General features: G+C 43.4%; 2 protein-coding genes and 1 long non-coding RNA gene across 4 annotated transcripts in view; 2 read left to right on the forward strand and 1 right to left on the reverse strand.

Annotated features, from left to right (window-relative positions):
* Window positions 1-24,774, reverse strand: part of CHADL (chondroadherin like) — a 372,075-nt gene that overhangs the window by 136,993 nt on the left and 210,308 nt on the right. The window lies entirely within an intron of this gene.
* HEBP1 (heme binding protein 1) overlaps window positions 1-24,774 on the forward strand; it is a 93,174-nt gene that overhangs the window by 21 nt on the left and 68,379 nt on the right. Inside the window, exons 1-2 of one of the 2 annotated variants that reach the window (XM_069654436.1) lie at window positions 208-294; window positions 393-502. In XM_069654436.1, the coding sequence (XP_069510537.1) occupies window positions 425-502 (78 nt within the window). In that variant the 5' untranslated portion in view covers window positions 208-294; window positions 393-424. Of the gene's footprint in view, window positions 1-207; window positions 295-392; window positions 503-24,774 lie in introns of those variants that run through there. The other variant, XM_069654437.1, reaches the window with a different exon arrangement.
* Window positions 7,336-8,056, forward strand: LOC138582791 (uncharacterized). The gene is made up of 3 exons (XR_011305079.1): window positions 7,336-7,431; window positions 7,517-7,613; window positions 7,740-8,056. It is a non-coding gene; the product is annotated as an uncharacterized lncRNA (long non-coding RNA).

Raw genomic sequence — 24,774 nt, forward strand, 5'->3', positions numbered from 1 at the left:
ACCTTGACTACCTTCGTTAATTCTCAAAGCGATTCATACAGATATCGGTTCGCTTATAATTGCCTTCGGGTTTGCTTTTTAAACTGGCAAATTATGAGCGCCCTTTTAGTCATTTTGCAGTTTGTTTTTCTGTAAACGAAGCGCGAGAAAGATTTCGAAGATATCTACTGAAAAGCCACGCCCCTTGCATGTGGACTAGCCCCGCCCTTCTAAGGCGGGGATTACAGACAAAATGTGAGCTGTCAGTGACTGATAATTGTTGGTGAAATCGTTAGGATTACAGGCAGCGGCACGGTACTGGGGTGGTGGTGGGCGGGGGAGGGGCAGTGTTAGCCAGGAGGTCACTGTGTAAAGCTGGAGACTGAGCGAAAAACCATTGCGTTTTCTCTCAGTTACAGGAACTGTGTGAGGACTAGGAGGCACCATGTTTGGGATGATCAAAAACTCGCTTTTTGGGACAACGGAGACGAACAGCGGCCGGGTGCAGAGAGCCGAAGAACGGGTGAGGAAGCAACAGCTCTCTTGGGGGGCAGAACCCGGCGGGGTGAGGGTGCACAGCATAAGGCATCGGAGGAGGAGCGGTGCGAGGAGGAGGAGGAGGGGGCGGCAGGGACCGTATGTGGCACGGAAGGGTGCTTCCTTGCAGACGTTAAAGAAAATAAATGTTTTTTTTTTTTGGAGTGGAAATGATTAAGCACCGGGGCCCGGAAGTGGGGGGGAATAAGAACTGCCGGTGGAGGTGTGTATAAGAGGACTGGAAGAGGGGGCGGCGGGTGGGGCACTCTTGTAGAACCCCTTGATAGAAGGGCGGATATGCGAGGGTCAAGTGAGAAAGTGTCAACGGAGTTCTAAGGTGTTCTAAAATGGGTTGAGGTGGGTGAGAAGAGCAGAATCCCCTATGTCAGGGGAGGTAAGAACGGGGGTGCCCAGGCGGCAACAAGTGCCAATAGTGTTTCAAGCAGATGAGAGGCTTCTGTGGTGTGAGGGGATGTAGAGGCGGAGACATTGGGTGTAAAGGTCTCCAACTGGGCCAAAACGATGGCATGGTGAGGTGGAGTCGGGGATTATTCAATGGTTCGTGGGAACGGCAAGCCTTTGGGAAAAGGGTATTAAACTCAGCAAACGAGGGAACACGCGAATGTATTAAAAAAACAAAGGCAGTGGCATGTTGAATCCTGGTCGCGCGGCTGTGAGGAAAGAAACTATAGCGCGGAGACTACCATAACCTCTAAGCAGAATGTGGTGAAACACATGTTTTCTTATAAATTTTAACATACAAAAGGTTCACACCTTTTTTCTTAAGCAATAGTTTTTAAAAAATCACATTCTCTTAGGGCATGCTTATTTGTCCTGTGGACTTTCTTGAGTTGGGGAAAGGCATATTAAAATGAAATATGCAAATAGCTTTCCATTTACGGTCACTGTTTGTGACGTAATTTCCCATTGCATATGACAAAGGCCCCCCACTTTTTTAAAAACGTATTTCATATTTTTTTTAAGGATTCGAGCCCTGATGCGGCCCTAGCCATCACCTTCTTGAGTGGCTGTGTACGGATGTGCAAGTCCACCAAGGCCGCTGAGTCCTAGATTGGAATGGGTCATGTTGGCAACTATGCCTAAGGGTGATATGTTAGGCCTTGAGCCATGCATCCTGCTATTACCCTGCACAAATCGCCCACTTGGGGTACGCTCTCAAACCTCATGGTCTTTGGCGATGGTTAATTAAGGGCACGTGCCACCCAGATGTGCAGATATGCCAGCAATGTTTGGCTGTTAGGTCACCTGCCCCAGCAGATAGCATTTGGAAGGGACATCATGTGCTGTTTGGCTGCGAGGGTTTGGGGCAGGATGTGCTTGGAGTGTCCAGTGTCCTGACATCGGTGGGTTATCTCGCTCGTTACTGCGCCCAGGGGTGGCTCGCTATTGACCCCTCCCCGCCCCGTTCACCTGGAAGTATTCTAAGTGCAAATAGATGCAAAACCCGATGTTTTCCTTGACAAATTGGGTCTACCACCAATTTGTAACACTGGTCGCCTGGTGGACCCTACAGCATTCGAAGATGGTACACCGTTCTTTTGGTTGTGCCTTTGCTAGTTGTTGTCTCCAAGGTGGTTTTTTCCTGTTTCTCCGGGTAAAGGAAGAGGGCCCCGGTTGCGTGGGCCCAGCCCAGCTCCCCTCTTCCTGTCAGTTTTTCTACCTATTGTGCACACATTCCGGTGTATAGAAATGTAAGGGGCAAACACTAATGTTCCAGATATGCAGGTAGGAAACTTAACAGAACTACTAAAACCGCCCCTGCGACCTTCACCCCGCTCAACCCTCACACCTCGGCATATTTCTGTTTGACTTGTGCTTGGCAGATATCGTTGTCCTTGTCCCGTGAGAGGGGTGTGGTCTCCTAAGGGAACTGGGTACTTGCTGATAAACTGGTTGGGCCCACCCAGCCACCCCTTTCTCCACCGAGTTGACTAAGTGGCCTCCTTGCATCCTGGAATCTGAAGTTGGCAGGGCGAGGTGGTGTGTCCAGCGCGCTGAGCTGCCCTTTTCATGTTTCCTTTTGCCTTCAACACTCAAGGCTGTTATTGTCCCGTCCGTGAGCAGGAGGCGGTCAGGGCTCGCTATTCTAATTGACTGACACAAACTCCCTTCTTCAACCCAGTCCAGCCCTTAGCTACTCTTACCAGCCGCCAGGGCCAGCCCTAGGACAGCCCTAGGACTCGCTAATAGTGGCGGGCATCACGGAAAGTTACATTTATACAAGCTGCCAGAAGTAAGCGAAGAGGCGGACCTTGTGCTGTGCATTATATCAATGGTCAGAGTTATTATTTCATGTGTGACAGTATCACGAGTGAGGTTTTTGGAGGTAGCGGACAGTGTGGGCTGGATCTGTTTTGGGGACTTCTCATTTTTGCAGATAAGCCTCATGAGATAAAACTATTTGCCCAGGACTATACACTTTATTTAAGTAGCGACTTGGCTAGGCTTGGAGGCCAGTCTGCAACTTAGACACACTATCTTCCCAGCTGTAGTAGGTAGATTTATATTGTTGCAACCATTTTTTTTGCAACTTTGGCTTGAAATCAATCTTTAACTGTAAGGTGTTGCCTTTGCAGCAGTTTCATGGTTGTTTTTTAAAAAAATTTGTGCAATTTTGTGTATAGAATTGCCCATTTTGTCTAAACTATCGATATGCTTTTAATTCACAAGCCACACGTTGTTATTTTTCTTGCCTGAAGAAATGAATAACCAACCAATGCTTTTTACAAACCTGAGGTGCGCTACATACCATGTCTCCTTCTGTGACCTCCATTTCCAAGGAAGGGGCAGGGATTCGGCATAGGGCAGGCGGGGCAGTGGGCCTGTACTCCAGAATGCCCTTATAGTGCGATTGAAGCGGAGCCTCCACGCCAGTTATGTCTTCAGGCTGAGAGAATAAGACCTTTCACAGCACTTCACGTGCTAACAAAATTAGCACAGGGCCAGGGAAAACGAGCACTGCAGCACACTAACCAGAGGCGTAGACAGGGTAGGGCCTGAGCGGCCCAGACCCACCCAAAATCTGTAAATGCCCACTCGGCAGCGCTGTGTGGGCATTTACAGGTGTTAATGCCCCTGGGGAGGGGGTGTGGGGGAACCGTCTACATTAGTTACAGGCCCCACTTGTTAGACAATCCTGGCTACGTCTCTGACAGCAACTTCCCCCCGTCCCTCCTACTTTGAAATCTTCGTGACTTATATAAAAATGGCCTGTGGGCTTAGCAAATGTAATTTCATGCGTTAAGCTCGTAACACATGGAAACATGTGAAAAGGTAAACCTTGTTGTTTTCTGACAAAGCCGAATTTTATATGTGATGTGAGGAACATGTGATCTTCAAAAGCCTGTTTTGGGTGTCAAATAAGAACACATGATGATAAGGGGATAGTTTAAAGTCTTTTGTGACATGTCTGTCTTGGAAGTGGGCATAGATTTGGCCGACTAACTGGTGCTTTCAGAATAAAAAAGGCCCCTCTTGCATGCCTTATCACCAAACGATTGGTGACTCTCAAAAAACAATTGTTCTTTAAATGATTGCTTCCCCTTTCAGTGCTCAACCAAAACACATGGACAAGTAGTCAGTATTTGAGGCTCCAGTGAGGGTTATTTGTCTCCAGATTGTCAGTGGGGGTGGAGGTGACTGCATGGCCTCGCCAGGACAGGCAGAAAAAAGGAGCCTGCCTGAAATCGCTGTGCATGTTGCTCCAAATACAGGCGGCAGCTGTTGCTTGCAGGCAAAGTGGTCCCTTTGCTGTATGATGCATTCAGTGTCGGTAAGAAGAAATTGTGCGTAACAGGGGAAACGTGGTGGTATTATCTGGTCTTAAAAACAGCGGTTGGGAGCTCTGCTCCTCTACTCTTTAGTTTTACCGTTCCCACACTTTTATTTTTAAAAGAAACTGTTCCTGAATGGCTTACTTTTAAAATATGTGTAGGAAGAAGTTGAAACGTGCAATTCAGTGAGCTGCGCTGAGCATTTTCTCAAACAGCAGGCGCATTTGGGGGTTTGTATTGTGCGTGGGAGGGGCGTGGTGATGGGGTTTGTGGGGAGCGGTGCAGGCCAGCAGGATAAATAGTTCCACTACTTCTTTTCGTACACTTTGACCTCTGCAGTTGAAAGGTGCGGTTTTTTTCCAGGGCTCTTCTTAACTATATCTGGGTCCACGCAGAGGGGAGTAGAAAGAGGGTTCCAGAGTGCAAAACCTGAAATGCAGCCGGGATCTTACTCCCGATGCACCCTCCAAGGTCTCGTATCTGGGTTGGCGGATGACTAGCATGTGTATGGAGGGCAAGGTTGGCCCACATTGAGGGAGCACTCTGATAAGGTATTCTGGAGCAATGCTGTGTAAGGCTTCATTGTCAGCCTAATAAGGCGAGTGTCTTCAAATCTATATAATGTTTCACTGGAATCCAAAGCACGCACCGCTCACCCAGCAGGAAGTAGTCTGAAGGCCTGAGACTTAAGGACAACTGCAGGATTCTGGTCTTCCTGCAATTCAACAATTTCACCAGCACTCCACAGAGGCTATTGCATGAATCCGTATTCGACCATGCTATTGATTACTATGCCCAATCCTTGTGAGGTCTGGAGTCCAAGAAGGATTGGTCACAGGAGATGCAGCGTAGAGGGTTGGGCGTGAGGGGGATGTGAAGGCAGACTTGGCCAGCACATTATTTGAGGGAGTTGGGGGGAATGGAGAGTGGTGAATTGAAAGATCAGAGAGGGCTGTTCTACCCTGAGGTCAAACACAGACAACCCAGAATCTCCTCACACTCAGACTTCTTGATGAATGCTTGTGACCCCAAATTTTACTGAAATTGATTCAATTGACACAAACTGCTTAACATAAACAGTCAGTAAATAGCAGTCTAATGGATAAAAACATTATTTTTTATTTAATTGAAGTGTAACTGGGATCTGCACATCGCAAAAATGATAATTAAACCATTTCAACTAAATAAAAAAATGTAAACAAAAAAAACGAATCCTGAAATATAGAATAACCATCGGAACATGGTTTCCTAAGTCAAGTCGCCAGTCGCAGTGGACAGTGGTGCCCCAAATACAGCAAGGGAACAAAAGACTTAACATCTTTTGAGAAACAAACCAGTTGGCAATAAGAGATGAATTTGCAATTTAGATTAGAATCCAAATGGAAAGCCTAAGATATGACAGAGGCCACCAGGGTCCATGTGATGCCTAGAGAAGAGTGATGAATGGGACAACAGGAAGGAAAGGAGCCAGATAACCAATGCACAGGGTACACATCTAGCTGCAAGCTCCTAGCCAGGCATAAAGTCACGCGCAAGTTCAGGTCGCCATATGCCCACAGCACACCACTTGCTGCTTGACAAAAGTCCATTACTTTCCAACTGCTTGTGGCAGGCACACATTTTGAGGCCCACCAATTGAAACTGTTCAGTTGCTTTAGTTTATGTTCACATATAGACATTTAGGGCCTGATTCATGGAACGTTTTCCTATGGGATTGCACCATTATAAAACACTTCCATGAATCGGGCCCTACGTCTTCAGTGGCGCCAAGGCAGTCTCCCAAGTAGCAGGTAAGAAATGATTTCTGTGAGATAATTGGGAGCTTGACATTGTTCAGCTGTAGAACCCATGCAAATCAGATCTAGGTGAATCGTGTGTATCCCATCCTATCCTCACCATATTAAACTCCTGTAGGATAAATGGTTCTTTCTACAACAAAGCAGGATATTCCTCCCCTGAAACAATTTAAGCTAAAACGTGTCAGGATGGGGTCAATAATTCCTAATTGAGACTGAACGTTGGGTTCTCCCTTCGTGCCAGCCTATTGCACCGTCTCTAGTTGGGGCATATAGCCAGTTCCCAAGTTCTTGTCCACAATTGAGAAGGTGTTTAGTTTAAACCTTTTCTGCCCTCAGGGAATTGAGGCCAATATGGTAAAGGATGTAATTATGAGGCAACTCCTTGTCTCAAGGGCATCACTGGGGAAATGCTACTCTTCAAAGAATGACCCGGTGTAAGACTGTCTTTGGGGATGTTGCCCAGATGCTTCTTGCCTAATCCCACCAGTAGTCATTTCCCCTCCTTTAGGGTGCTTGTTAGACCTACATAGTCTCACCCTCCAGCAGTTGGTCACATCCCTCATTTTAATAAGAAGCTTTTTAGACGTATTCCTACTAGCTGGCACCTCCCCCCCCTCCCCCCCGGCCTAGGATTTTTGTCCGGCTGTGATTTTTGACCCACCAGCCACAGATCCCTCAGAAGGGCCAATATTGGCCGTCATGGTCTCAATCAGAATGGGTGTTCTAGTTCCCTGCACGCTTGGACTCTCTGGCTCGGGGCCTTGGCTTTGGTCTGGTCTTTCCCAGAGCCCAGGTAGCAACCTCTGGCGGCTCTGGCCTACTGCTTCATAAGCACCTGGTTGGCTAGTCTCTTCCATGGTCTGAGGCACAGCTCCCTGCATGCAGAGCCATCTTTCGCGTTTGTTTTTCTCTGGCTCTGCAGCTTGTTGTGTCTAAATGAATGCCCATTTAGACACATCTAACCAATCAACACGACTGATGGGTTTGATTACCCGAGGTCGTCATGGCTACAGTTTCACTTTCAAGGTGTTCGTGTCCAGAGACGCTGCGCCTCCTCGCCTAGCCCAGACGAACCCATTAAGGTACGAATACAAGCTAAATCCTATGTGCTCTGATTCCAGGCCACGCAACAGGGCCCAATACAGTACTTTGCCCTCACTATACCTGCAGACCTATATTTTGCTCGCAGATAAGTTCCCTTAACTCATGCGCATTTTTCGTACACAGATACTGTCACGTTTTGACAATCTGGGATAGGAACCACGATTTACAGTGGGTGTCTCCACCATTTTGAACCAAGAAGACACATTTTACCATTTGAGGTAACATTTTACCCAATTTCCTCTCATTCATAGATGACACCACGATCTGTATAGAACTCTTACAGATCTTTATATGTCGTTACAGGTAAACATTTGTTCCCTCAACGATGCATTGAATGCCCCAAAGATATCTATACCCATGATGGATTATCTTACTTACCCTTACACTGGATACGTTTTCGGTAAGATCTAGGCTCCTCTACCAGGGAGTCTCTTGTTTTTAATGAAGCATCCTATGGGAGCTTTGTGAATTATCATTTTACTTTAGGTCATTGTTCCACTTACCCCTTCCCATTTGTTGTTCATAGATAGAGACCCCGGGACCATCCATTCCATCACACGCCCTGATGAAGGCCTGCCCATAAAGCTGCACTATACAGCTCCTCGAGGCCGAAACACCTTTGTGTCGACGATATCACCATTTGATCAGTGCACATTTGAAGCATTGTTAATGTGCTTTTTGTATATATTTCCATTGATGTGGGTTTATGTTTATTCTTGTGACTGCACAATTGAAATGATCAACCAATAGTAGCAGTTATCTGTTGTTATTGCATTGAGATCCAGCCTGTCTTACTGGATCGTACCTATATGTATTGTTTTTTCTAAACATCGCTGGGTGCTCTACCCCCACCAACATTATCCAGATGTCATTAAATACATTTTGTGAAGAATAATGCAGTAAGAAGTAACTGTTATATTTGCTATAATGTTGGAACTATGTGACCTCTCACCCTGAAGTTTTTGTTAATTTAAATGAATGCCCAGCCATGGGCACTTTCGTAGGGCCCTTTGGTCTGATTACCCAACAGTCTGTGATTGCTTATCTGCATGGGCGTGGTATGCTCCCGCCCACAAGCTTGGCTCTCTGGAACAGCAGCCACATTTCCCGATCCTAGACCGCTGCTTACCCCACAGGGCCATTCTAATGATAGGTTCTTGTAGACCAACCACAAGACTGCTGGATAAATGGGCGAGTAGAAGTTGGTCAATTTGAGGGGCAAATAATTACTGGGGCTAGATGGCAGACTTGCTGCCTTCTTGTAACCTGTCAGTAGGTTGATAAGGTCTGCCCGTGGTGTCCTGAAACAGGAGCTTAATGCGATGCAGTCACTTCCACTTCAGTGCGCAATTTATCATTATCACGTTTCCAACCAACCCTGCTTCTCCTTCACAAGCACACTCTCCATGCTTACCAAATCTCTCATTTGTTTTGCCTGGCCTTTTACACCGACACAAACTTACCACACGGAGGGAAGGGGGGTCTTTGGCACTTTTTCTGCAGCAGACACTGTGTTACTTTCAGTTTGGCTGTCCTCCTCTTCGGTCATCGACCAGACAATAGTGTAATGACTTGTTTGTTTTATGGGGCTTTAACCAATTACAGACAAAACAAATCTCAACTATCAAGGGTTGCTCTTCACGATTTCCACGTACTTCCTTAGAGCTTGGTAGTCCTGTGTCCCTTCTCGTTCATGGCAGGAATTGAGTTGAAGCAGCCGCGGCGGCCATGACAGCTTTAGTCTCAGTTCTCACTGCGGCGGTGATGTCTGCAGTATAAAAGTCAATAAACCTAGCCTAACCAAACCATTAGGGTTTGGGATCTAAACACATGATCCGGTTTGAAAAGAAATCTTAAAACGGATTGTTCTATTCCCTGTGTTTTCGTTTAAGACCGGCCAATGCAGTTTGCAATATTTCTACGTAATCCATTTAAAATGCCAAGGAATTCATTAATACAGAACAAAAATCCTTCATTAAACGAACTACTTGCTCAAGGTACCAAAGCTGCACTGGTGTGCAATCCTTTAACCTCCCACTGTGTCTACGAATAGGATCTCTTCCCACTAGAAGTCCCCATGTGCTTCTTCAGCGAAGGGCACACTTAGACCAGCTTTCCTGATGTCACCTGGCTGGGCCTCCCTCCCTGAAACTTGAGGTGAACCATCTCCGATTCTGGAAGCACCTCAAAACGTTCCTCTTTGCTTCTGCTTTCTCTCCTCCTCTCCCCTACTGAACTCCTGGCTGAAAATGAAACTGCATTTGACACCTGGCTACCCTCTGTTCTCGGGCCCAAGTCTTTTCCCAGCCAGTTGCACACCCGCACTGCCTCCCTGGCAGCCCCTACACTTGGGGACTGTTCTCTGTATCCCTACCAGCACCTGATGTCTGCACTTGCCACCAGCTAGCTGCACTTTTTACTTGCTGCTTTTATTTTTTACTATCGTTCCCATGTATTGTCCCCTTCCGCTGCACTTGCGCAATCTCAATGTCACCTGGCCTAGTAAGATCGTTGTGTCTGTCTTCCCTCTGTTCCCCCTCCCTTGCCTCGTCGCGCCTTGAAACACTTGTGTATAGGTGCGTTATAAGTGCCATATATCATACTCCTCTTGATCCTTGCTCATTTCGACAGCCGTGCACCTGAAAGACCTGACATTTGTTGCTGTCCAGCCTCTTCCATGTAGTGTAAAGCGACAAGAGATGGGGGAAAAATGACCTTCATGCAGACAAAACTGCATCCAACAGAAATCCACGGATATACAGATTACAAACAAGACCGGCAAATAAAAGTCCATTATGCACAGATATGATTGCTATGTGGAAAACAAATGGGGATTGCCCCTATACACAGTGGTGGCTGGGGTAAACTATGAATAATATATTTACAAAAGGATCCCCACTGTGTAGTCTATTCAAAATTAAGAGGGAAAAAAGAAATGATTTGGATATTTGTGTGTGTCCGTGAGGAGATAATGCTGGGTAACACCAGGACAAGAAGACACTGAACATAGAATTATTAAGAAATAAACAAGAGGGAATGGTAAATACAAAATAATGTTGACACATGTTTTGAATATATTCAATATTAGTCAGTGTTCACTCACTGCTGTAGACTTTGGAACAAATAAAATGTTGGGGCATTAGAGTTAATAGAATAATATTTAAAGAAGTACATAACATAATTGTATATAGTGCATTATACTGATCAATCTGAAAAGACATGTATTTTAAACACACTGTGAAAACTGTGTACAAATAGACAGCCAGTTATGTTAAGTACATATCAACATGAGTGCAATCAATTTTTAAATTGGCGAAAAGCTCTTGTGTGAAGCAAACCATACTCAATTAGTTAGATCTAGGTTATTCACATTAAGTCATTCTGTTACATGTGGCCAAATGAATGTGCTATAGTTCTGCAAAGGTATATGTAATTTCTTTAAGGACAATTGTTTAGTTAAAGAGTATGGATCATCTATGTCGGTTGGTGCCATAAATCCACTCTGAAGTTCTGTAGGAGAGTATGCATCATCCCTATGTGGTTTGGTGTCGTGAATCCACTCTGAAGTTTGTTTGTATCCACTCTTGCGCCTGCAGCTGGACAGCAGGAGTCTGGGCCCAAGTTCAGAGGGTAGCCAGGTGAACAGTGCATGGAGCAGTCAGGACATCCTCGGGGGAGAGGAAGAGAGAAAGTGGAAGTGAAGAGGAAGGTCTTTAGTTGCTTCCGGAACTGGATGTGGGTCTGCTCAAGTTTGAGGAACAGCTCGAGAGGGGAGATGTTTAGGAAGGGCGAGTTGGAGGTAGTGCAGTCCCATGCCTCAGAAAGCCTTGCGGACGATTCTGAGGGTCTTTAACTTGATTCTTGTTGCCACTGGGAGCCAATGAAGAGATTTCAGAGCTGGAGAAATATGATCCCTGAGCTTGAGGCTGAGGACAAGTCCTGCAGTCTTGTTCTGGCTAAATTGTAGAGGTCGGACAGTAGAGGTAGGAAGATTTAGAAAGAGGCTGTTGCAGTAGTCCAGCCGGGAGAGGACCAGAGCTCTGGAGACAGTGAGCTTCTCGAGGAAAGGAAGAATACCCCTGAGGAGGTGCAGCTGATAGTTTAACTTCTTCGAGACATCGGAGATGTGAGAAGAGAAGGTGATGGTGGAGTCGCAGATGAACCCAAGGTTCCTAGCCTCACAGGTAGGAGCAGGAATAGGGCCCAGAGTGGGCGGCCAGAGAGAGGGAGGAAAGAAAGGAGCTGGTGTTCCCATGAGGAGGATCTCGGTCGTACTGGCATTAAGGCATAGGTAATTGGTGGCACACCATTCCTGAATTGCGGTCGGACTGAAATGAGAGAAGAGGTGCTGGCTGAGGGGCGCCTGAAGCCTGAAAGCTGGGTGTCATCCCCATAGCACTGAAAGGTTGAGCAGAAGGAAGTGATGCGGTGGGCAAGGGATGCCAGGTATTGGTTGAAAAGCGAGGGAGAGAAGTTGGTCGCCAGCCAGACGTTCTATCATGTCAGCCCACAAAGGGCATTTTGCCAAAATCCTCAACCCTTGACCAGAGACAATCTGATCAATAGTATAGGTCCGATTGATCTTGAGCAGCCGCTGGACCAATTGGTAAAGAACTATTTCCCAAATGTTTACAACATGGTAAACACAGAAGCACCACTCATAAAACCATCAGTCGATGTTAAGAAAAACAAATGGTATCGTTTGCATCTCCGATCCACCAAAACTAAAATCCCAGCCCTCGAGCATTGCTGAAGGAAAGATCGTTCCTCTGTCCGCAATCGGGCATTAAAAGTAAAACGAGAGGAACATAAAAAGGCCATCTTTGAGAGCAAGCATATGTTTTATGAAAGCCAAATACATGGGGCTGAGCATGCACTGCAAAAACTGTTTTAAATATTACAACTCAGCAACCCAAAGGTCTGCAAAAAAGCTACACCCACCTCCACCGAATGGTCTGAGGCTTTGGCCACCGCCTTTCGTACCAAAATATTCCTCAGAAAAGAGCTAGCCAAGAAAGTAAATGAGGATCTACCCAATGGGGATAACTTCAAACCAATAACCACAGAAGAAGTGTCCTCTGTTCTCTCATCCATGAATCCAACTATATGTCAGGTAACCTATGTCCCTCTAGTATAACCAAACTCTGCAGCCCCTCTGTTATTCCGTTCATTACACATTTTATAACCTGGTCTTTTTCTGAAGGATGCACCCCCAACGAAATAAAGTGGATTACACCATTATTAAAGAATGAAATCTCTGGATCCCCTTGCCACCGAAAATCCCCAGCAATTGCTAAACTCTACTACCCTTTTAAAGATCCTTAACTACGGAAGCATTTGGAAAATAACTCCCTATTGGAGGAGGGGTGTTATAATATGGTTTTTGATCGCATCGAAGCACAGAATTGGTCCTTCTATATGTGAATGATTCTATATGTGAATGATCAGCTCCTAATTATTATGGAACAGGGTTCGCTTGCCCTACTCTTGCGGCTTTACCTGTATGCAACATTTGCTGTCTAGGCGAAAGGAAATGACAAATATCTGACATTGCCCTTTGGTGGTTCTCCTTCTTGTCTTCACCACATGGTCCAAGTGAGGATCGATCAATCTGAGTCCAAGATATATACCTTGGATAGCAGTACCATGGAGGACATGGTCCTTTTGTTATTTAACACAGATCTTAAACCTCTTGATGACTGGCTCATAGACAATCCTACAATTTTTCCAGAACTACGCAGACGATGCGCAGCTAATTTCACGTATGCCATCTTCTAACAATGAGCAGGTCCATGTTAATATAAATAAAATGCTTAATTACATTGAACACTGGATGGACCAAAACTGGTTTAACCATGGTACAGGCAAAACGTATAGTCTCAACACCTGCTTGACTATGAAGTCTAATCTCACAGCTTTTCGAAGACAAAGCCAATATTAAACCTCTGCAATCCGTGAACAATCTACGGGTCCATTTTGATACATGGCTTTCTATGGCCCAACATGTCAATAAACTATTAATCAGTATGACTACTATTTAATGATCGTAAGGCAGATCAGGACTTTCATCTCAGAACAGCATGCAGCTAGCGTTGCTCCCACTGTTAGGCAATTGCCATAAACATGGCGTGAACTACTATTTCTCAGCGCCCCTAAATATGTTTTGAACAAAATGCAAATGATTCAAAACCCTTCATTTGAAAGGTATATCTTGCTTACTCTAAAGAAGCTACACCAGCTGCCCATTGTGGAAAGGATTTAATTTAAATCACTGGCCCTGGTCTTTAAGGCCGTCTAGAATATCGCCCCCAACAACTGTCTAGGAAAGTTCAGCTGCATTCCTCACTCATGTGTCCTTCAATCTTCCCATGCACTGCTTCTGTCCGAGCATCGCTTAGGTGGTCAAGGACAGTGGAGTGATCCCGCCCTCACTTAAACACACTCTGATGATCCTTCCACTGAAAAAGCCTTCCTTGGACCCAGAAATGTTGGTGAACCACTGTCCAATTTCGCTTCTGCCCTTTTGGTGAAGGTCCTGGAAGCACTGGTATCCCCTCTTCTGTCCACTTTCTTGTAATCGCCCCAGTACTTTGCTCTGTTTCAATCAGGGTTCCGGCCTGGGAGAGGCACCGAGTCAGTCTTGAACTCTGTGCTGGACGACCTGGCGCAGTTGGTGGATCAGGGTGGTGTCGGAGTAGTCATCTTGTTAGATCTTTCGGCTGCTTTCGACACGGTCGATTATCCCACCCTGATCTCCCATCTTTCTGCTGCTGGTCTGTCTGGCCGAGTCCTCGACTCGTTCAGGGTCTTTTTGGCCAATCGTTCCCAGTCCGTCTCTCTCCCTCCATTTCGCTCTAGCCCTGTCTTACTTTCTTAGATCTCCGCCTCCCTTTCCATGGACAAGCAAGTTGTGGTGGTCTGCAAAACGGGCCATTTTAAGCTTTGTATTCTTTGGAAGATCCTCCCTTTTTATTCCTGTCAGGCTCCGGTTGTGGCAGCACCGGTCCTGAGTGTGCTGTATTATTGCAATTCACTTTATCTGCCGCAGCCCCGCTATTTGATCAACAGGCTCCAGCTTCTTCAGAACGCTGCCACTAGAGCCATTCTTGGCACCCCCACCCGTTTGGAGCCCATATGTCTCCACTACCGAGGCAGCTTTATTGGCTCCCCTTTGAAAATTGGATTCTTTTCAAGTCCTTATGTAAAGTCCATCGTGCCTTTTTATGGCCTAGGGGCAGAATACCTGCAGGTGAAATGTCTGCCCTATCTGCCTACTCGTTCTCTCCGCTCTCAGTCTGCTCTTCTTGTTGTGGTCCCTCGGATCAGACTGACGCAGACTGGTGGGTGAGCTTTCTCGGTGGCGGCTGCAAAAGCTTGGCATATCCTCCCTTTTGTCCTTCGGGGGACTGATCACCTCACTTTCCGTCTTCAACTGAAAACCTTATTGTTCTCCAGTATCCTGATAACTTACTGGAATCTTTTTTGCGCAGTCAGTGCCATGATGCCTTTGAGCGTACGTGCGCTTATTAAATTCGACTAACAAAAGTGATGGCCACTAAACATTTGTATGCTCTTCCTTGTGATCTTCGGTGCCTAAACAACCACCCTGTTTTCAGAAAAAGACTGAAAACGTTCTAGGTAAAGTCTTTTCCCCCCTTGTGTAATCTTAGTCTGTGCTTCAATGTGCCTCGAGGCCGGGGGAGGGAGGGGACCTTTACAAATACATAGAGCAAAAAATGTGCACCTCAAATGTGTCCGGCCTATCCCAAAAACACTGCTACTCCAACCACGCCCAACTTCAATGATGAAATAAAGACCATGTAGACAAAAAAGACCCCCACATCAACACCTAACCATGAATAGCAATCGGCAACCACTAGAAAACCCACACAGAACTTTGGAATCCTCTCGCTGTTATCCAGGCAGAATTTGCACGGACAACCGATGCTAGCAGTCCAGTAGCCCTCAAGATATGTACTGACCATGGGTTCATAAAGGCGTAACGCAATCTGGGTATGTCCTCGCTTACAGTCACTCCTCACCTGATCAATTGAACCCGATACTGTTAAGAAGTGACTCTCATACCTTCTTGAATGTACTTGTAAGGTTTATTCCAGCTTCTTGTGACACCTTGACAAGCAGTTACAATAGTTCATAGTAAGTTACATAAAGGACATTAACACTGGCAGCCCATCACCCAGGCAGAAGGTTCACCAACTGACCAGGGCTGGAAGCTTCATTCACACATTCCAACACTCAGACATCAACACTCCACATGACATCACAACATTCCTGCTCACCCAGGCAAGACATATAGAACAGGTACCTTCCCAAGAGCCTTGAAAGCCATATACTTACAAGACGTTTATAAATAAAGCCACAGCAAACCCCGTAGACCCTGTAAGGTACCGCTCCATCTCCCCACAGAAAAAATCCTAGAGCTGTTCTACCAACAGTATCACAATCGCTTGCTGACCAATAGCATCATGCAGTGATCCCAGCATTCATTCAGACCAATTAGGGGAACAGAATATACTCTTGTCTACATGGGACACACTTAAATAAGATTCAGACACACTAAGTGCACTCTTACTTCTGGATACCTTGCTAGACTTTGGCAACATTAGCCAATAAATCCTCCTAAAAGTCCTGTTGGCGTGGGATGGGAGGAAACCGTGATACACTGGATGACCTTTGTCAATTGGACGTTTCATGTCCACCCTGCGTTTCTCCTTTTTTAAAAAATGTTTATATATATATATATATATATATATATATATATATATAATTTCTTTTTTTTTTTTAACACTCTTGCAATGACACTTGTGGATTACTGCAAGGGTCCAGTCTGTTACCACTCCTTTTTGTTATCTACATGGTCACCATCTTGGAAACCCTCAGCAAATGGGTCTTTCCTTGCTCAAACTATCTGGCCCGTTCTTTTATTTGCAAACGTATGTAATTCTGAACCCTCAAGGAATGGTATCTCTGAAGTGCCTCTCGCATATAGAGTCATAGATGCTGACAAAGGAACGAAAACTCAACCTAACAAAAAATGAAACTGATGCTCTGCAGTCCCAAACCTCACCACCAAACACACGTGTTCTGTGACCAGAGGAAATTGGAACCTGTACTCAGCGGGCAATAATAAAAATCCTTGGATTCCACATCCACCACTCCCTCATCCTGGAACGTCAAGCTAACGCTGCAGTGGGGAGTTATTTCAACTACTATCCATATGTTGCATCAGAATCTATGTAACCTTCCTTAATGGAAACGTGGCAGCCATCGCCTAAGCATGCTCAAAGCTGGATGATGGCAAATGAGCTTTAGCAAGACCTCTCAAAATGACTGGTAAACGGTCTACATATGAAGTACAGCAGTAAAACTCCTCTTTAAGACTTTTAAAGATATATCTACTCTGCTCCCCAAGCATTCCATTGTCTCGCAGTCCAGTTTTCAAAACCTTTTGTATTAGCCATAGTGTATTGGACAGCAGAGGTCCCAATCCACTAGGAAGGATTTCATCCATGGCACGCCTGTCGAAAAGCTCTAATATAGCAAAGCGGCTCCAGCAACAATCCCATGCATAAACAGAAATGGCCAAAGGCGACCCTCTTTCGCATTCCTGCCATCCAACCTCATGCCTAGGTAAGACTGCATTGGGAGGACCGCCTCGTATTCAGGAAAGTCACAACCTGGTTTATCTCCAGAACATAGCCATGCACCCTACAAAGACTGCTCCCAATCTGGTCTGTACAATATGCTGCTTAGAGGCTGAGGACTCTCAAGACCCACATGACCACAAAATCACAAACCACGCTTTTGAGGACAGACTGAATTGGATGGGCCTCTGTTTCTTGCGTAACAGATATGGGGAAGCAACACCAGCAAATACTGAAGACCAGACCATGTGTAGGGTGACCATGACCTTGCAATATGCTCTGTTCCAGCTATGCGCACACTATATATCCAAAACGAGGGTTCCAGCCCTCCCTTCCATCGCAACATCACCAGCCCTCTGTCTAATTCACTACCATGTCAGCCAAGCCCATCACCCACAGAAGCGGGACTCTTCAAGGCACTACAGAGTTGCCACCATCCAACTATCATTGTAAAAACAAAACCAAGCACAAGTATCCCACCATCCTGATTAATACCAACAGTCTAGGAATATAGCCTCCAACCCTCAACTAACCTACTTCCTGTTTGAATCTCTTGCCACCTTGCACTATGTGCACAAATCCCTCCCCCATGCCTGCAGAGCATAACTCTGTAGTAGCACCCCGCCACCAAACTAACAATAATGGAACCAACCCTGAAATGCTTTTTCCTACCCCAACCCCCACCTCACACAGACTAGTTGCTCTCCCAATATTCTAGCATTGGCAGCTCATCTATCACCCTTGGGATAGACACACTCAAGGGTCAATGCCGCAGACTGCCTAGATGCATACCTTCTTATAGGTACTTCTAGCTTGCACTTATCAACCCCTCAGGTTCCAGCGCAACTGCTTCCCACCGTCTCCAACTAACCCTCCTCCTTCGCATCAAGAATCATGCACCCAGAAGGTTGGCCATAGAAAACTGCTTATGTTAGTATGTTCCTGACATTGGAGGCTAACTGTCTGGGTTCTAATCACAGATCCAGAAATGGAACAAAGATTTGGGGGAAATCTGGTAGCAAATATGTGATAGAAATTGTGCCGTCTAGTATCTAGTTTGCTCGACTGGGGTCTCCCTCTGGAACAGCGTCCCTGCCTCTCTGAAACTTGAGAACCATCTTCGGTTTCAGAAGCACCTCAAAACCTTCCTCTTTGCTTCTGCCTTCAGTCTTCCTCTCCACTGCTAATCTGTCTGCTTTGGCACTGGGCACCTGGTTACCCTCAGATTTCGGGCCTAGGTTCCTGCCCTCCCAGCCACACACCCACACTGCCTCCTGGCAACCCCTGCTTTTTGATCTGTATCTGCAACCCTAAAGTCCCCTTCCAGCACTTATCAGACAACTGTTGCCTACACCTTATTCTCGCACTTACCACCTGCTGGCCGCAGTACCTGTTGTTGTTGTTCTATCACGTGGTTAGCACTGTCCACTCCACCACCCACCCCTGCTTGCCCCTTGCCCTTTCTCCCTTCCTTGCATTTACACGTTCTCAATGTCACTGGGCCTAGTAAGATCGTTGCTTTGTCTTCCCTCGTTTCCCTTCCCTTGCCTCGTCGCGCACTGAAACACTTGTGTATGGGCACGATACAAATAAAATATCAATATCAATGTCCGTTCTTAGTCACACCCTGGTTTATATAACTCTACCTGAAACAGCCCTCATGTTTTTAAATGTTCCTGCAAAAATAAGAGTAGTGTTAATGCTCTGTGCTGCTCATCAGAGCTGGTGAAACGCACCCGTTTTCTCCCTTGCTGCTGTTGGAAATGTTCCAAAGAATTTTGATGTGGACTTTTAGTCCTGTGTAAAATTACACCTTGCAGCGGAGTGCGATCCCAGCACCTCTTGTGCCATTTTGGTGTTTACATATTTTCTGTGGTTGGAGTACCGCTTGGGATCGGGACCCTCCCTTTTGCTGATTTAACGTGGGTGCGGACCCATTGTATCTGTGTAGGAATATATTATAGGATGGCATTGACCACCGTTTAGTAAGTTGAGTCAGACTCCCATAGGAACGTCGAAAAATTCTATTGTTAACTACTTTTGACTTGTGTGACGTTTTGGCCCCATTCTCCAAAACAGATGGCTATCTCGGGTAAAGTGACAATCCTGTGTTTTTATTTCATTTTTTTTATTTTTTTCTTAGAAATTAAACAGCTGCCCTCTTTGCTCGATGCAAGGGATGGCTGGCTGAGGTTATCGGAACTTGAAATGCAGGAAAAAAACATATGTAGGTAAAAAAACATGCAAATGCCAGTAGTCTAGAGGTTGGGGGTGGCTAAAGGACACAAATTGAAAGTCGGGAGGTGGAGGGGGTCTATGGACTACGTTTACAACACAGAGCCTTTCCCTTAGCTCTGCTATATTTGCAAATAGTCAACCTCTGTGTTTGTATTTAAAAACCTTTTTTTTAAACACACTAAGAAAAACACTGCTTTTTTTACTTTACTGTGCTACTGTCAGTCCTTGAAAGTATTGCATTCTGAGATTTTGTTTTGCCTTTTGCTGAATTGCATTCTGGTATTTGTAGTCTCCCAGTCAAGAGGGGGTGGCTGGGCAGATAATGCCAAACTTCTACACTTTTTGCCTAACGTAGTTCTATAAGGATTTATATATTTGAGTGACACTATGATGTGTACTTTTCAAGTAATCTTTATAAAGCACTGTTGAAAGCCAGACATGCAGGGGGTTAAGGGGGGGGGAATAATGAGGGCAAGTAAGCGTATTTGCCATTTCGTGGGCAAATACTGGACACTGGTGCAGTTATTCTCCCCTGATTGGGGATGCTTTTCACAGCACAAGTAATGATGCATGTGGGTGGAAAGAGTAACTTTTTTCAGAGACCGGACGCAACCCTTTGTTTTTTTTAGGTAGGCATGCTTGCTCGAGTATCTGGCAATCGGGATTTTACTCAGGTTGTCATGTTTCTAGTGCAGACCCTTACCCAAAAGACCACAAGCCCTTTTCATATTGCGATGTTGTTTACCAGGGAATCTTTCACAACAGATTGCTGGGTTTAAAAGATTAGCACCTTTTATAGTTTGCCAGCATATTTATTTGAACATTTCCTCTCTCCGTTCATTTTTTGGGGGTTCATTACTTTTGTTAGTTCAATGCTATTTTTGTCTTGTGCACTTTCTTCTGAGAGGAAGGTCAATTTAAGATATGTTCACTTACTGTGCATATATTCATGGATGCCAGTTTTTGATTTTCACTCTCGGGGCAAAAGTTCCTGTGCATATGTTGATGTTACAGCTGGTCTATTGTGTTTTTTTTTTTCCTGTGCTGCTTAAATGTGTTGTGTGATGTATCACAACAGTCAGAGACCGGCCAGAAAACAAGGAGCTTGTAGCACGCTGCTTAACTAAAGTGTGTGATCCATGGCAAAAAATGTAATCTCACTTTGCATTGCATAAGAACAGTTCTCAAAGCCTGCAATCTTTTATAGATAACAATACCACTGTCGAAACATCAGTTTGAGATTGATGGAACATCTTTGAGCGATGGGTTGCAAGTGTCTTAAAAGAGTGGTTGTGGGCGTAGGTCATGGCTAGTGGTTTGGTAATATTCTAAAATGGACAGTGGGCAAGATCCTTGAAATGCAAGGAAAATCTTTAGTTGCAGGGACGTTGTGACCATATAATGCAACAAAACCCCTGAGATTTCATCTAAAGCCACCTTAACTTTGCGCCTGCTGTTGCACAGCCTATAATACCACTGGTGGCATCACTAATGTCATTAACTAAAGGCATCAGACAAAAGATCACTCTAGGTATTTGCCCATATTTGGACCACCCGTGTTTCTACAAACGTGATATTAGCATTTTAGAACAGTTGATAACAATGAGTACATTGTTTAAAACAGTAAGCTGCTACACATGCATCAAATCACTACTTGTTAAGATTTCCTTTTGTAGTAACTTGGTAAAAGATATCTGAAGTATGAATGGTACATTGCTTAGAATATTCCTGTTTGTAACAAATATATCTGACATGTTCAGTATAATATATATATATATATATATATATATATATACATATATATATATATATATGAAGAAAAAACAAGAACTGCGATTACGCGGTTCACAGCGGCACTCCTCCATTTTAAATCCAAAGAATCACGTTTGGCCATCTTCTCCGTGGTAAAAATCCTTTATTAATCAGTAAGTGGACACATAGAGAAAACAAACACACAATTACGCGTTTCACCCAAACTGGGCTTCGTCAGATTGTGAATGGAACAATGGACTTCCTTTGCATTTAACCTATGACTCATCAGTGCTCTCCTTTGGTTAACAACAGTAGACTGCTAATTAATTGCACTCCCCTTATCCTCTAAAAGCGGCCATGTTGGATGTCCCTTGGGTTCTAATATCAACATAATGTCATGCTCTAATCCCTTTGTTTGCTGATATAACGATTTGTATAAAATGGCTACATTGTGCATACAATATATATTCAAACACATTCGTTTTGAATGAACTATCTTTCGTTTTGAATGAACTATCATTGTGCAAATATTGCTGTTCGAAATTGTCCGTTTTACTATAGTAGCTATACTAAGGTAATTGCTCAGTGCTTTACCTTAATAAAGTGCAACATGCTAGTACTCAAAGTGCTACGCGCTTACTAGACTAGAATGTTTGTTATGTATGCACAGAAATTAATCTGTAATAACGCAATAATCAGCATGCAAATTTGAATATTTATATTTGCCGGGATATTTGCTATGCCGCTTGATGTTATTTGTTACAATCCATGTGACTTTATATCGAGACTGCCAAAGGTGCAACCAATTAACCTTACTATTTTTGGTAATGGGAATTAATATTAATTTGTTTGAAATGTTACGTATGTTCCTAACTGTGCTTACTGTATTTGATAAATTGCTTAGTGCCTTAGATGATTTAAAGCGAAAAATTGCAATGTTTTTCTAAAAATGTTTCTAGAACATTATAAAGTGCTCAGTGCATCAAATATAATAAAATGCAAAGTTGTTATAGTTCTATTAAGATATAATACATATTATATGTCACATTTTTTAAAAATACCGAAAACCCTCAATGCACACATTTTATACACAGTTGGTTATCATGCCTGAATTATAATTGTCTTCATTGTATCCAAAAAATGGTTGTGATAAAAACATATACTGTGCTCGGGATTATTGCATATACCTACATCTCACTTGCTAAAAACTTATCAAAAACACATATCAAAAAAACATACATTATAGTTTAAAAAGTTATTAAATCCTAGGTATGATGCAAATAATTGTTCAGTTTGCAGCCCCATTCATTATTAAATTTTCTTTTCATAATGTAAGCTACTTGTTGTAAATTGTCCATATTTTACTCTAGCATCTCATAGTCACATCTGCTCTTAAAATAGACCGTACATGAGTGAGCTTTAAACTTATTCTCCTATAAATGTATAGAGCTCTTCATCCTTGTTATGTCCTCCCGGGGATTTGGTATTGTATTCAATTATGTATCTACTTTCCAAATGACGTAACTGTCTTTCTCTATCCCCGCCTCATGGATGTTGTTGGACATGATCAATGCCAAAATATTTTAACGACTCAATATTTCCTTTGTGTACTTCTGCAAAATGTTTTGCTAGAGGATATGTCGGATCATTGTTTTTAATTGCTCTCAGATGTTGCAAAATTCTAATTTTAACTTCCAATTTGGTGCTTCCTATGTACCAGAGGTTACAGCTGCAGCTCATTACATATATCACAAATTTTGTGCTACATAGAATGGTTTTTGTGATTTCCACTTTCCCTCCTGTACGTGGGTCCTTATATTTAACATTTTCTCCAAATTTTCATGCTTTACATTTCGCACATTTTTGGAAGCCTGTTTTTTTCTGAGAGCTAATTCATTTTGGTTTTTGTCTGAAACAAACTCTGAGATACTTTTGACTGTATGGATTTGGCTTTTCTATATGTTATCATTGGATTGGTAATTAGTAACCCATTAATGTCTTGATTTTTCCTTAGCACTTGCCAATGTTTGGCCAATATTTTTCTCACATTTCTTGCTCCACTGTCAAAAGTAGTAATACATCTTATCTTTTCTTTCTTGTGTGTCCAATTTTCTCCCTTTTTGTCATTAGTTTCTTTGATTTTTGGGAGGATTTCTTGTCTCGTTTGTTTGTTACACTGAATATAAGCTTTATTGATAATGGACGTCTTATATCCTCTATCTTGAATTTAGATGCTGTTATTTTCGCATTTTGTTCAAAGGTTGATGTTTCACTGCTATTCCTTTTCATTCGGAGAAATTCTCCATACATATTTAGTATATATTTTACTAAATAACCTAGTAGAAATAGTTGGCGACCCATGTTGAACTCTAGTTACTATGTTTCAAAATAAACATATGTAAATACTCTATTGTTTTATTGTAAGAAAAATGTGTATGCGTATCACTTTCTAAATAACATGAAGTGCTCTTTCACACAAGGAACAACTAAGTAGTAGGATATATTTTAAGATTTTCATACAGGGGTATTGAAAAAAAGTGATTACTCTAAATGTATAGGTGTAAAGAAATGAAGTTTTAAAATTCAACATTTGCTTGAAAACAAGATGTGTACATGTATTTCTTTGTATGTCTTTTATAAGTGATTAACGTGTTCAAATCAAACACTGTACAAAGTAAAAATAATCTTTAAATAGTATTGTTTTAATACATTAACTTGTCAATGTCGTAGATGATGTCACCATTGTGGTCATGGGCTGCGCAACAGGGGCCATGAAGTTAAAGTGGCTTTAGCTGAATTTCAGGGGGTTTGTTGCATAAATTCTCACCTTAACGTCCTTGCAACTAAATATTTATGTGTCTGCTTAGTAGTTTCAAATGCTGGCCGTTGCTTGGAGCGAATACAGCAATGATGTCAGAAACTGACGTGAGATGGGGGTGGGGAATTTTGGTTGCGCATCATGGGCTAGGGAAGAGGAAGAAGTGGGCAAAATTGTATGATGTGCCCATGAAATTTCAAGGACACTCCCCATACTAGTACCGGGCATATGTGGGATTCTTAAATTAAGAACAAAAACGTGTCTGATAATTTTGAAACAAATCCGTGATCAGGTTTGAGTGGTGTGGGGAGGAGGTCCAAATGATCATTTGCATGCTACAAACTGTGTGTGTATGTATGTAATATGGTTAATGGTTAATATTTCAAAATTCGTAATTTCGAATGCAAAAATGTCAAATAATACAGAAAAAAAAGTTGAATGTCTTATTAAACCCTTTTTTTTACTCGCGAAACCCAAAAGAAAACATGTAATTAAAAATGTAAAAAAATCAATTTTATTTCTTTATTTTTATTTTTTCTTTTTCTGTATTTTTTTCGACATTTTAATTTCTACATATTAACTGGATACCATGTAATATATATATTTTCATGTATGTGATATGAGGGACATATTAACCCCCTTTTATTTATTATTATTATTTTTTTTTTTTTACATGTGCTGTATGAAATTCGTTCACTTATGGTTGCAACTGACAATGCCTGAAAAGTAGATCACAACTTGAAATGTGCACCCTGGTGGAGATTTGTAGGGAAACCAGTCCGCCTCCATGTTTCCCCTATTTGAACATCCTGAGTAAATTTCTCTTAGTTGTTAAGCACCTTTTGTAGCATATGTGAACCAGTCGGTTAATATGTGCTTTATAGCGAGTTGTTGGGCTTGCTGGGCACCTAAAGGTTTGTGTAAAATATTTCACTTTTAAGTGGCATCCCTGACTTGCAAGGTGCTTTAGGAGAAAGTGTACATCAAACCTATGTACTTATACACACAAGATTACATCACATCTGGAGATTAAAAATCCTGCCATTTCACCATAGTTAGCCAGAACTGGTGGAAGATGCTGCAGCACT

The sequence above is a fragment of the Ambystoma mexicanum genome, chromosome 3q (assembly GCF_040938575.1).
Source record: "Ambystoma mexicanum isolate Mex_15411 chromosome 3q, UKY_AmexF1_1, whole genome shotgun sequence".
Taxonomy (NCBI): Eukaryota; Metazoa; Chordata; class Amphibia; order Caudata; family Ambystomatidae; genus Ambystoma; species Ambystoma mexicanum.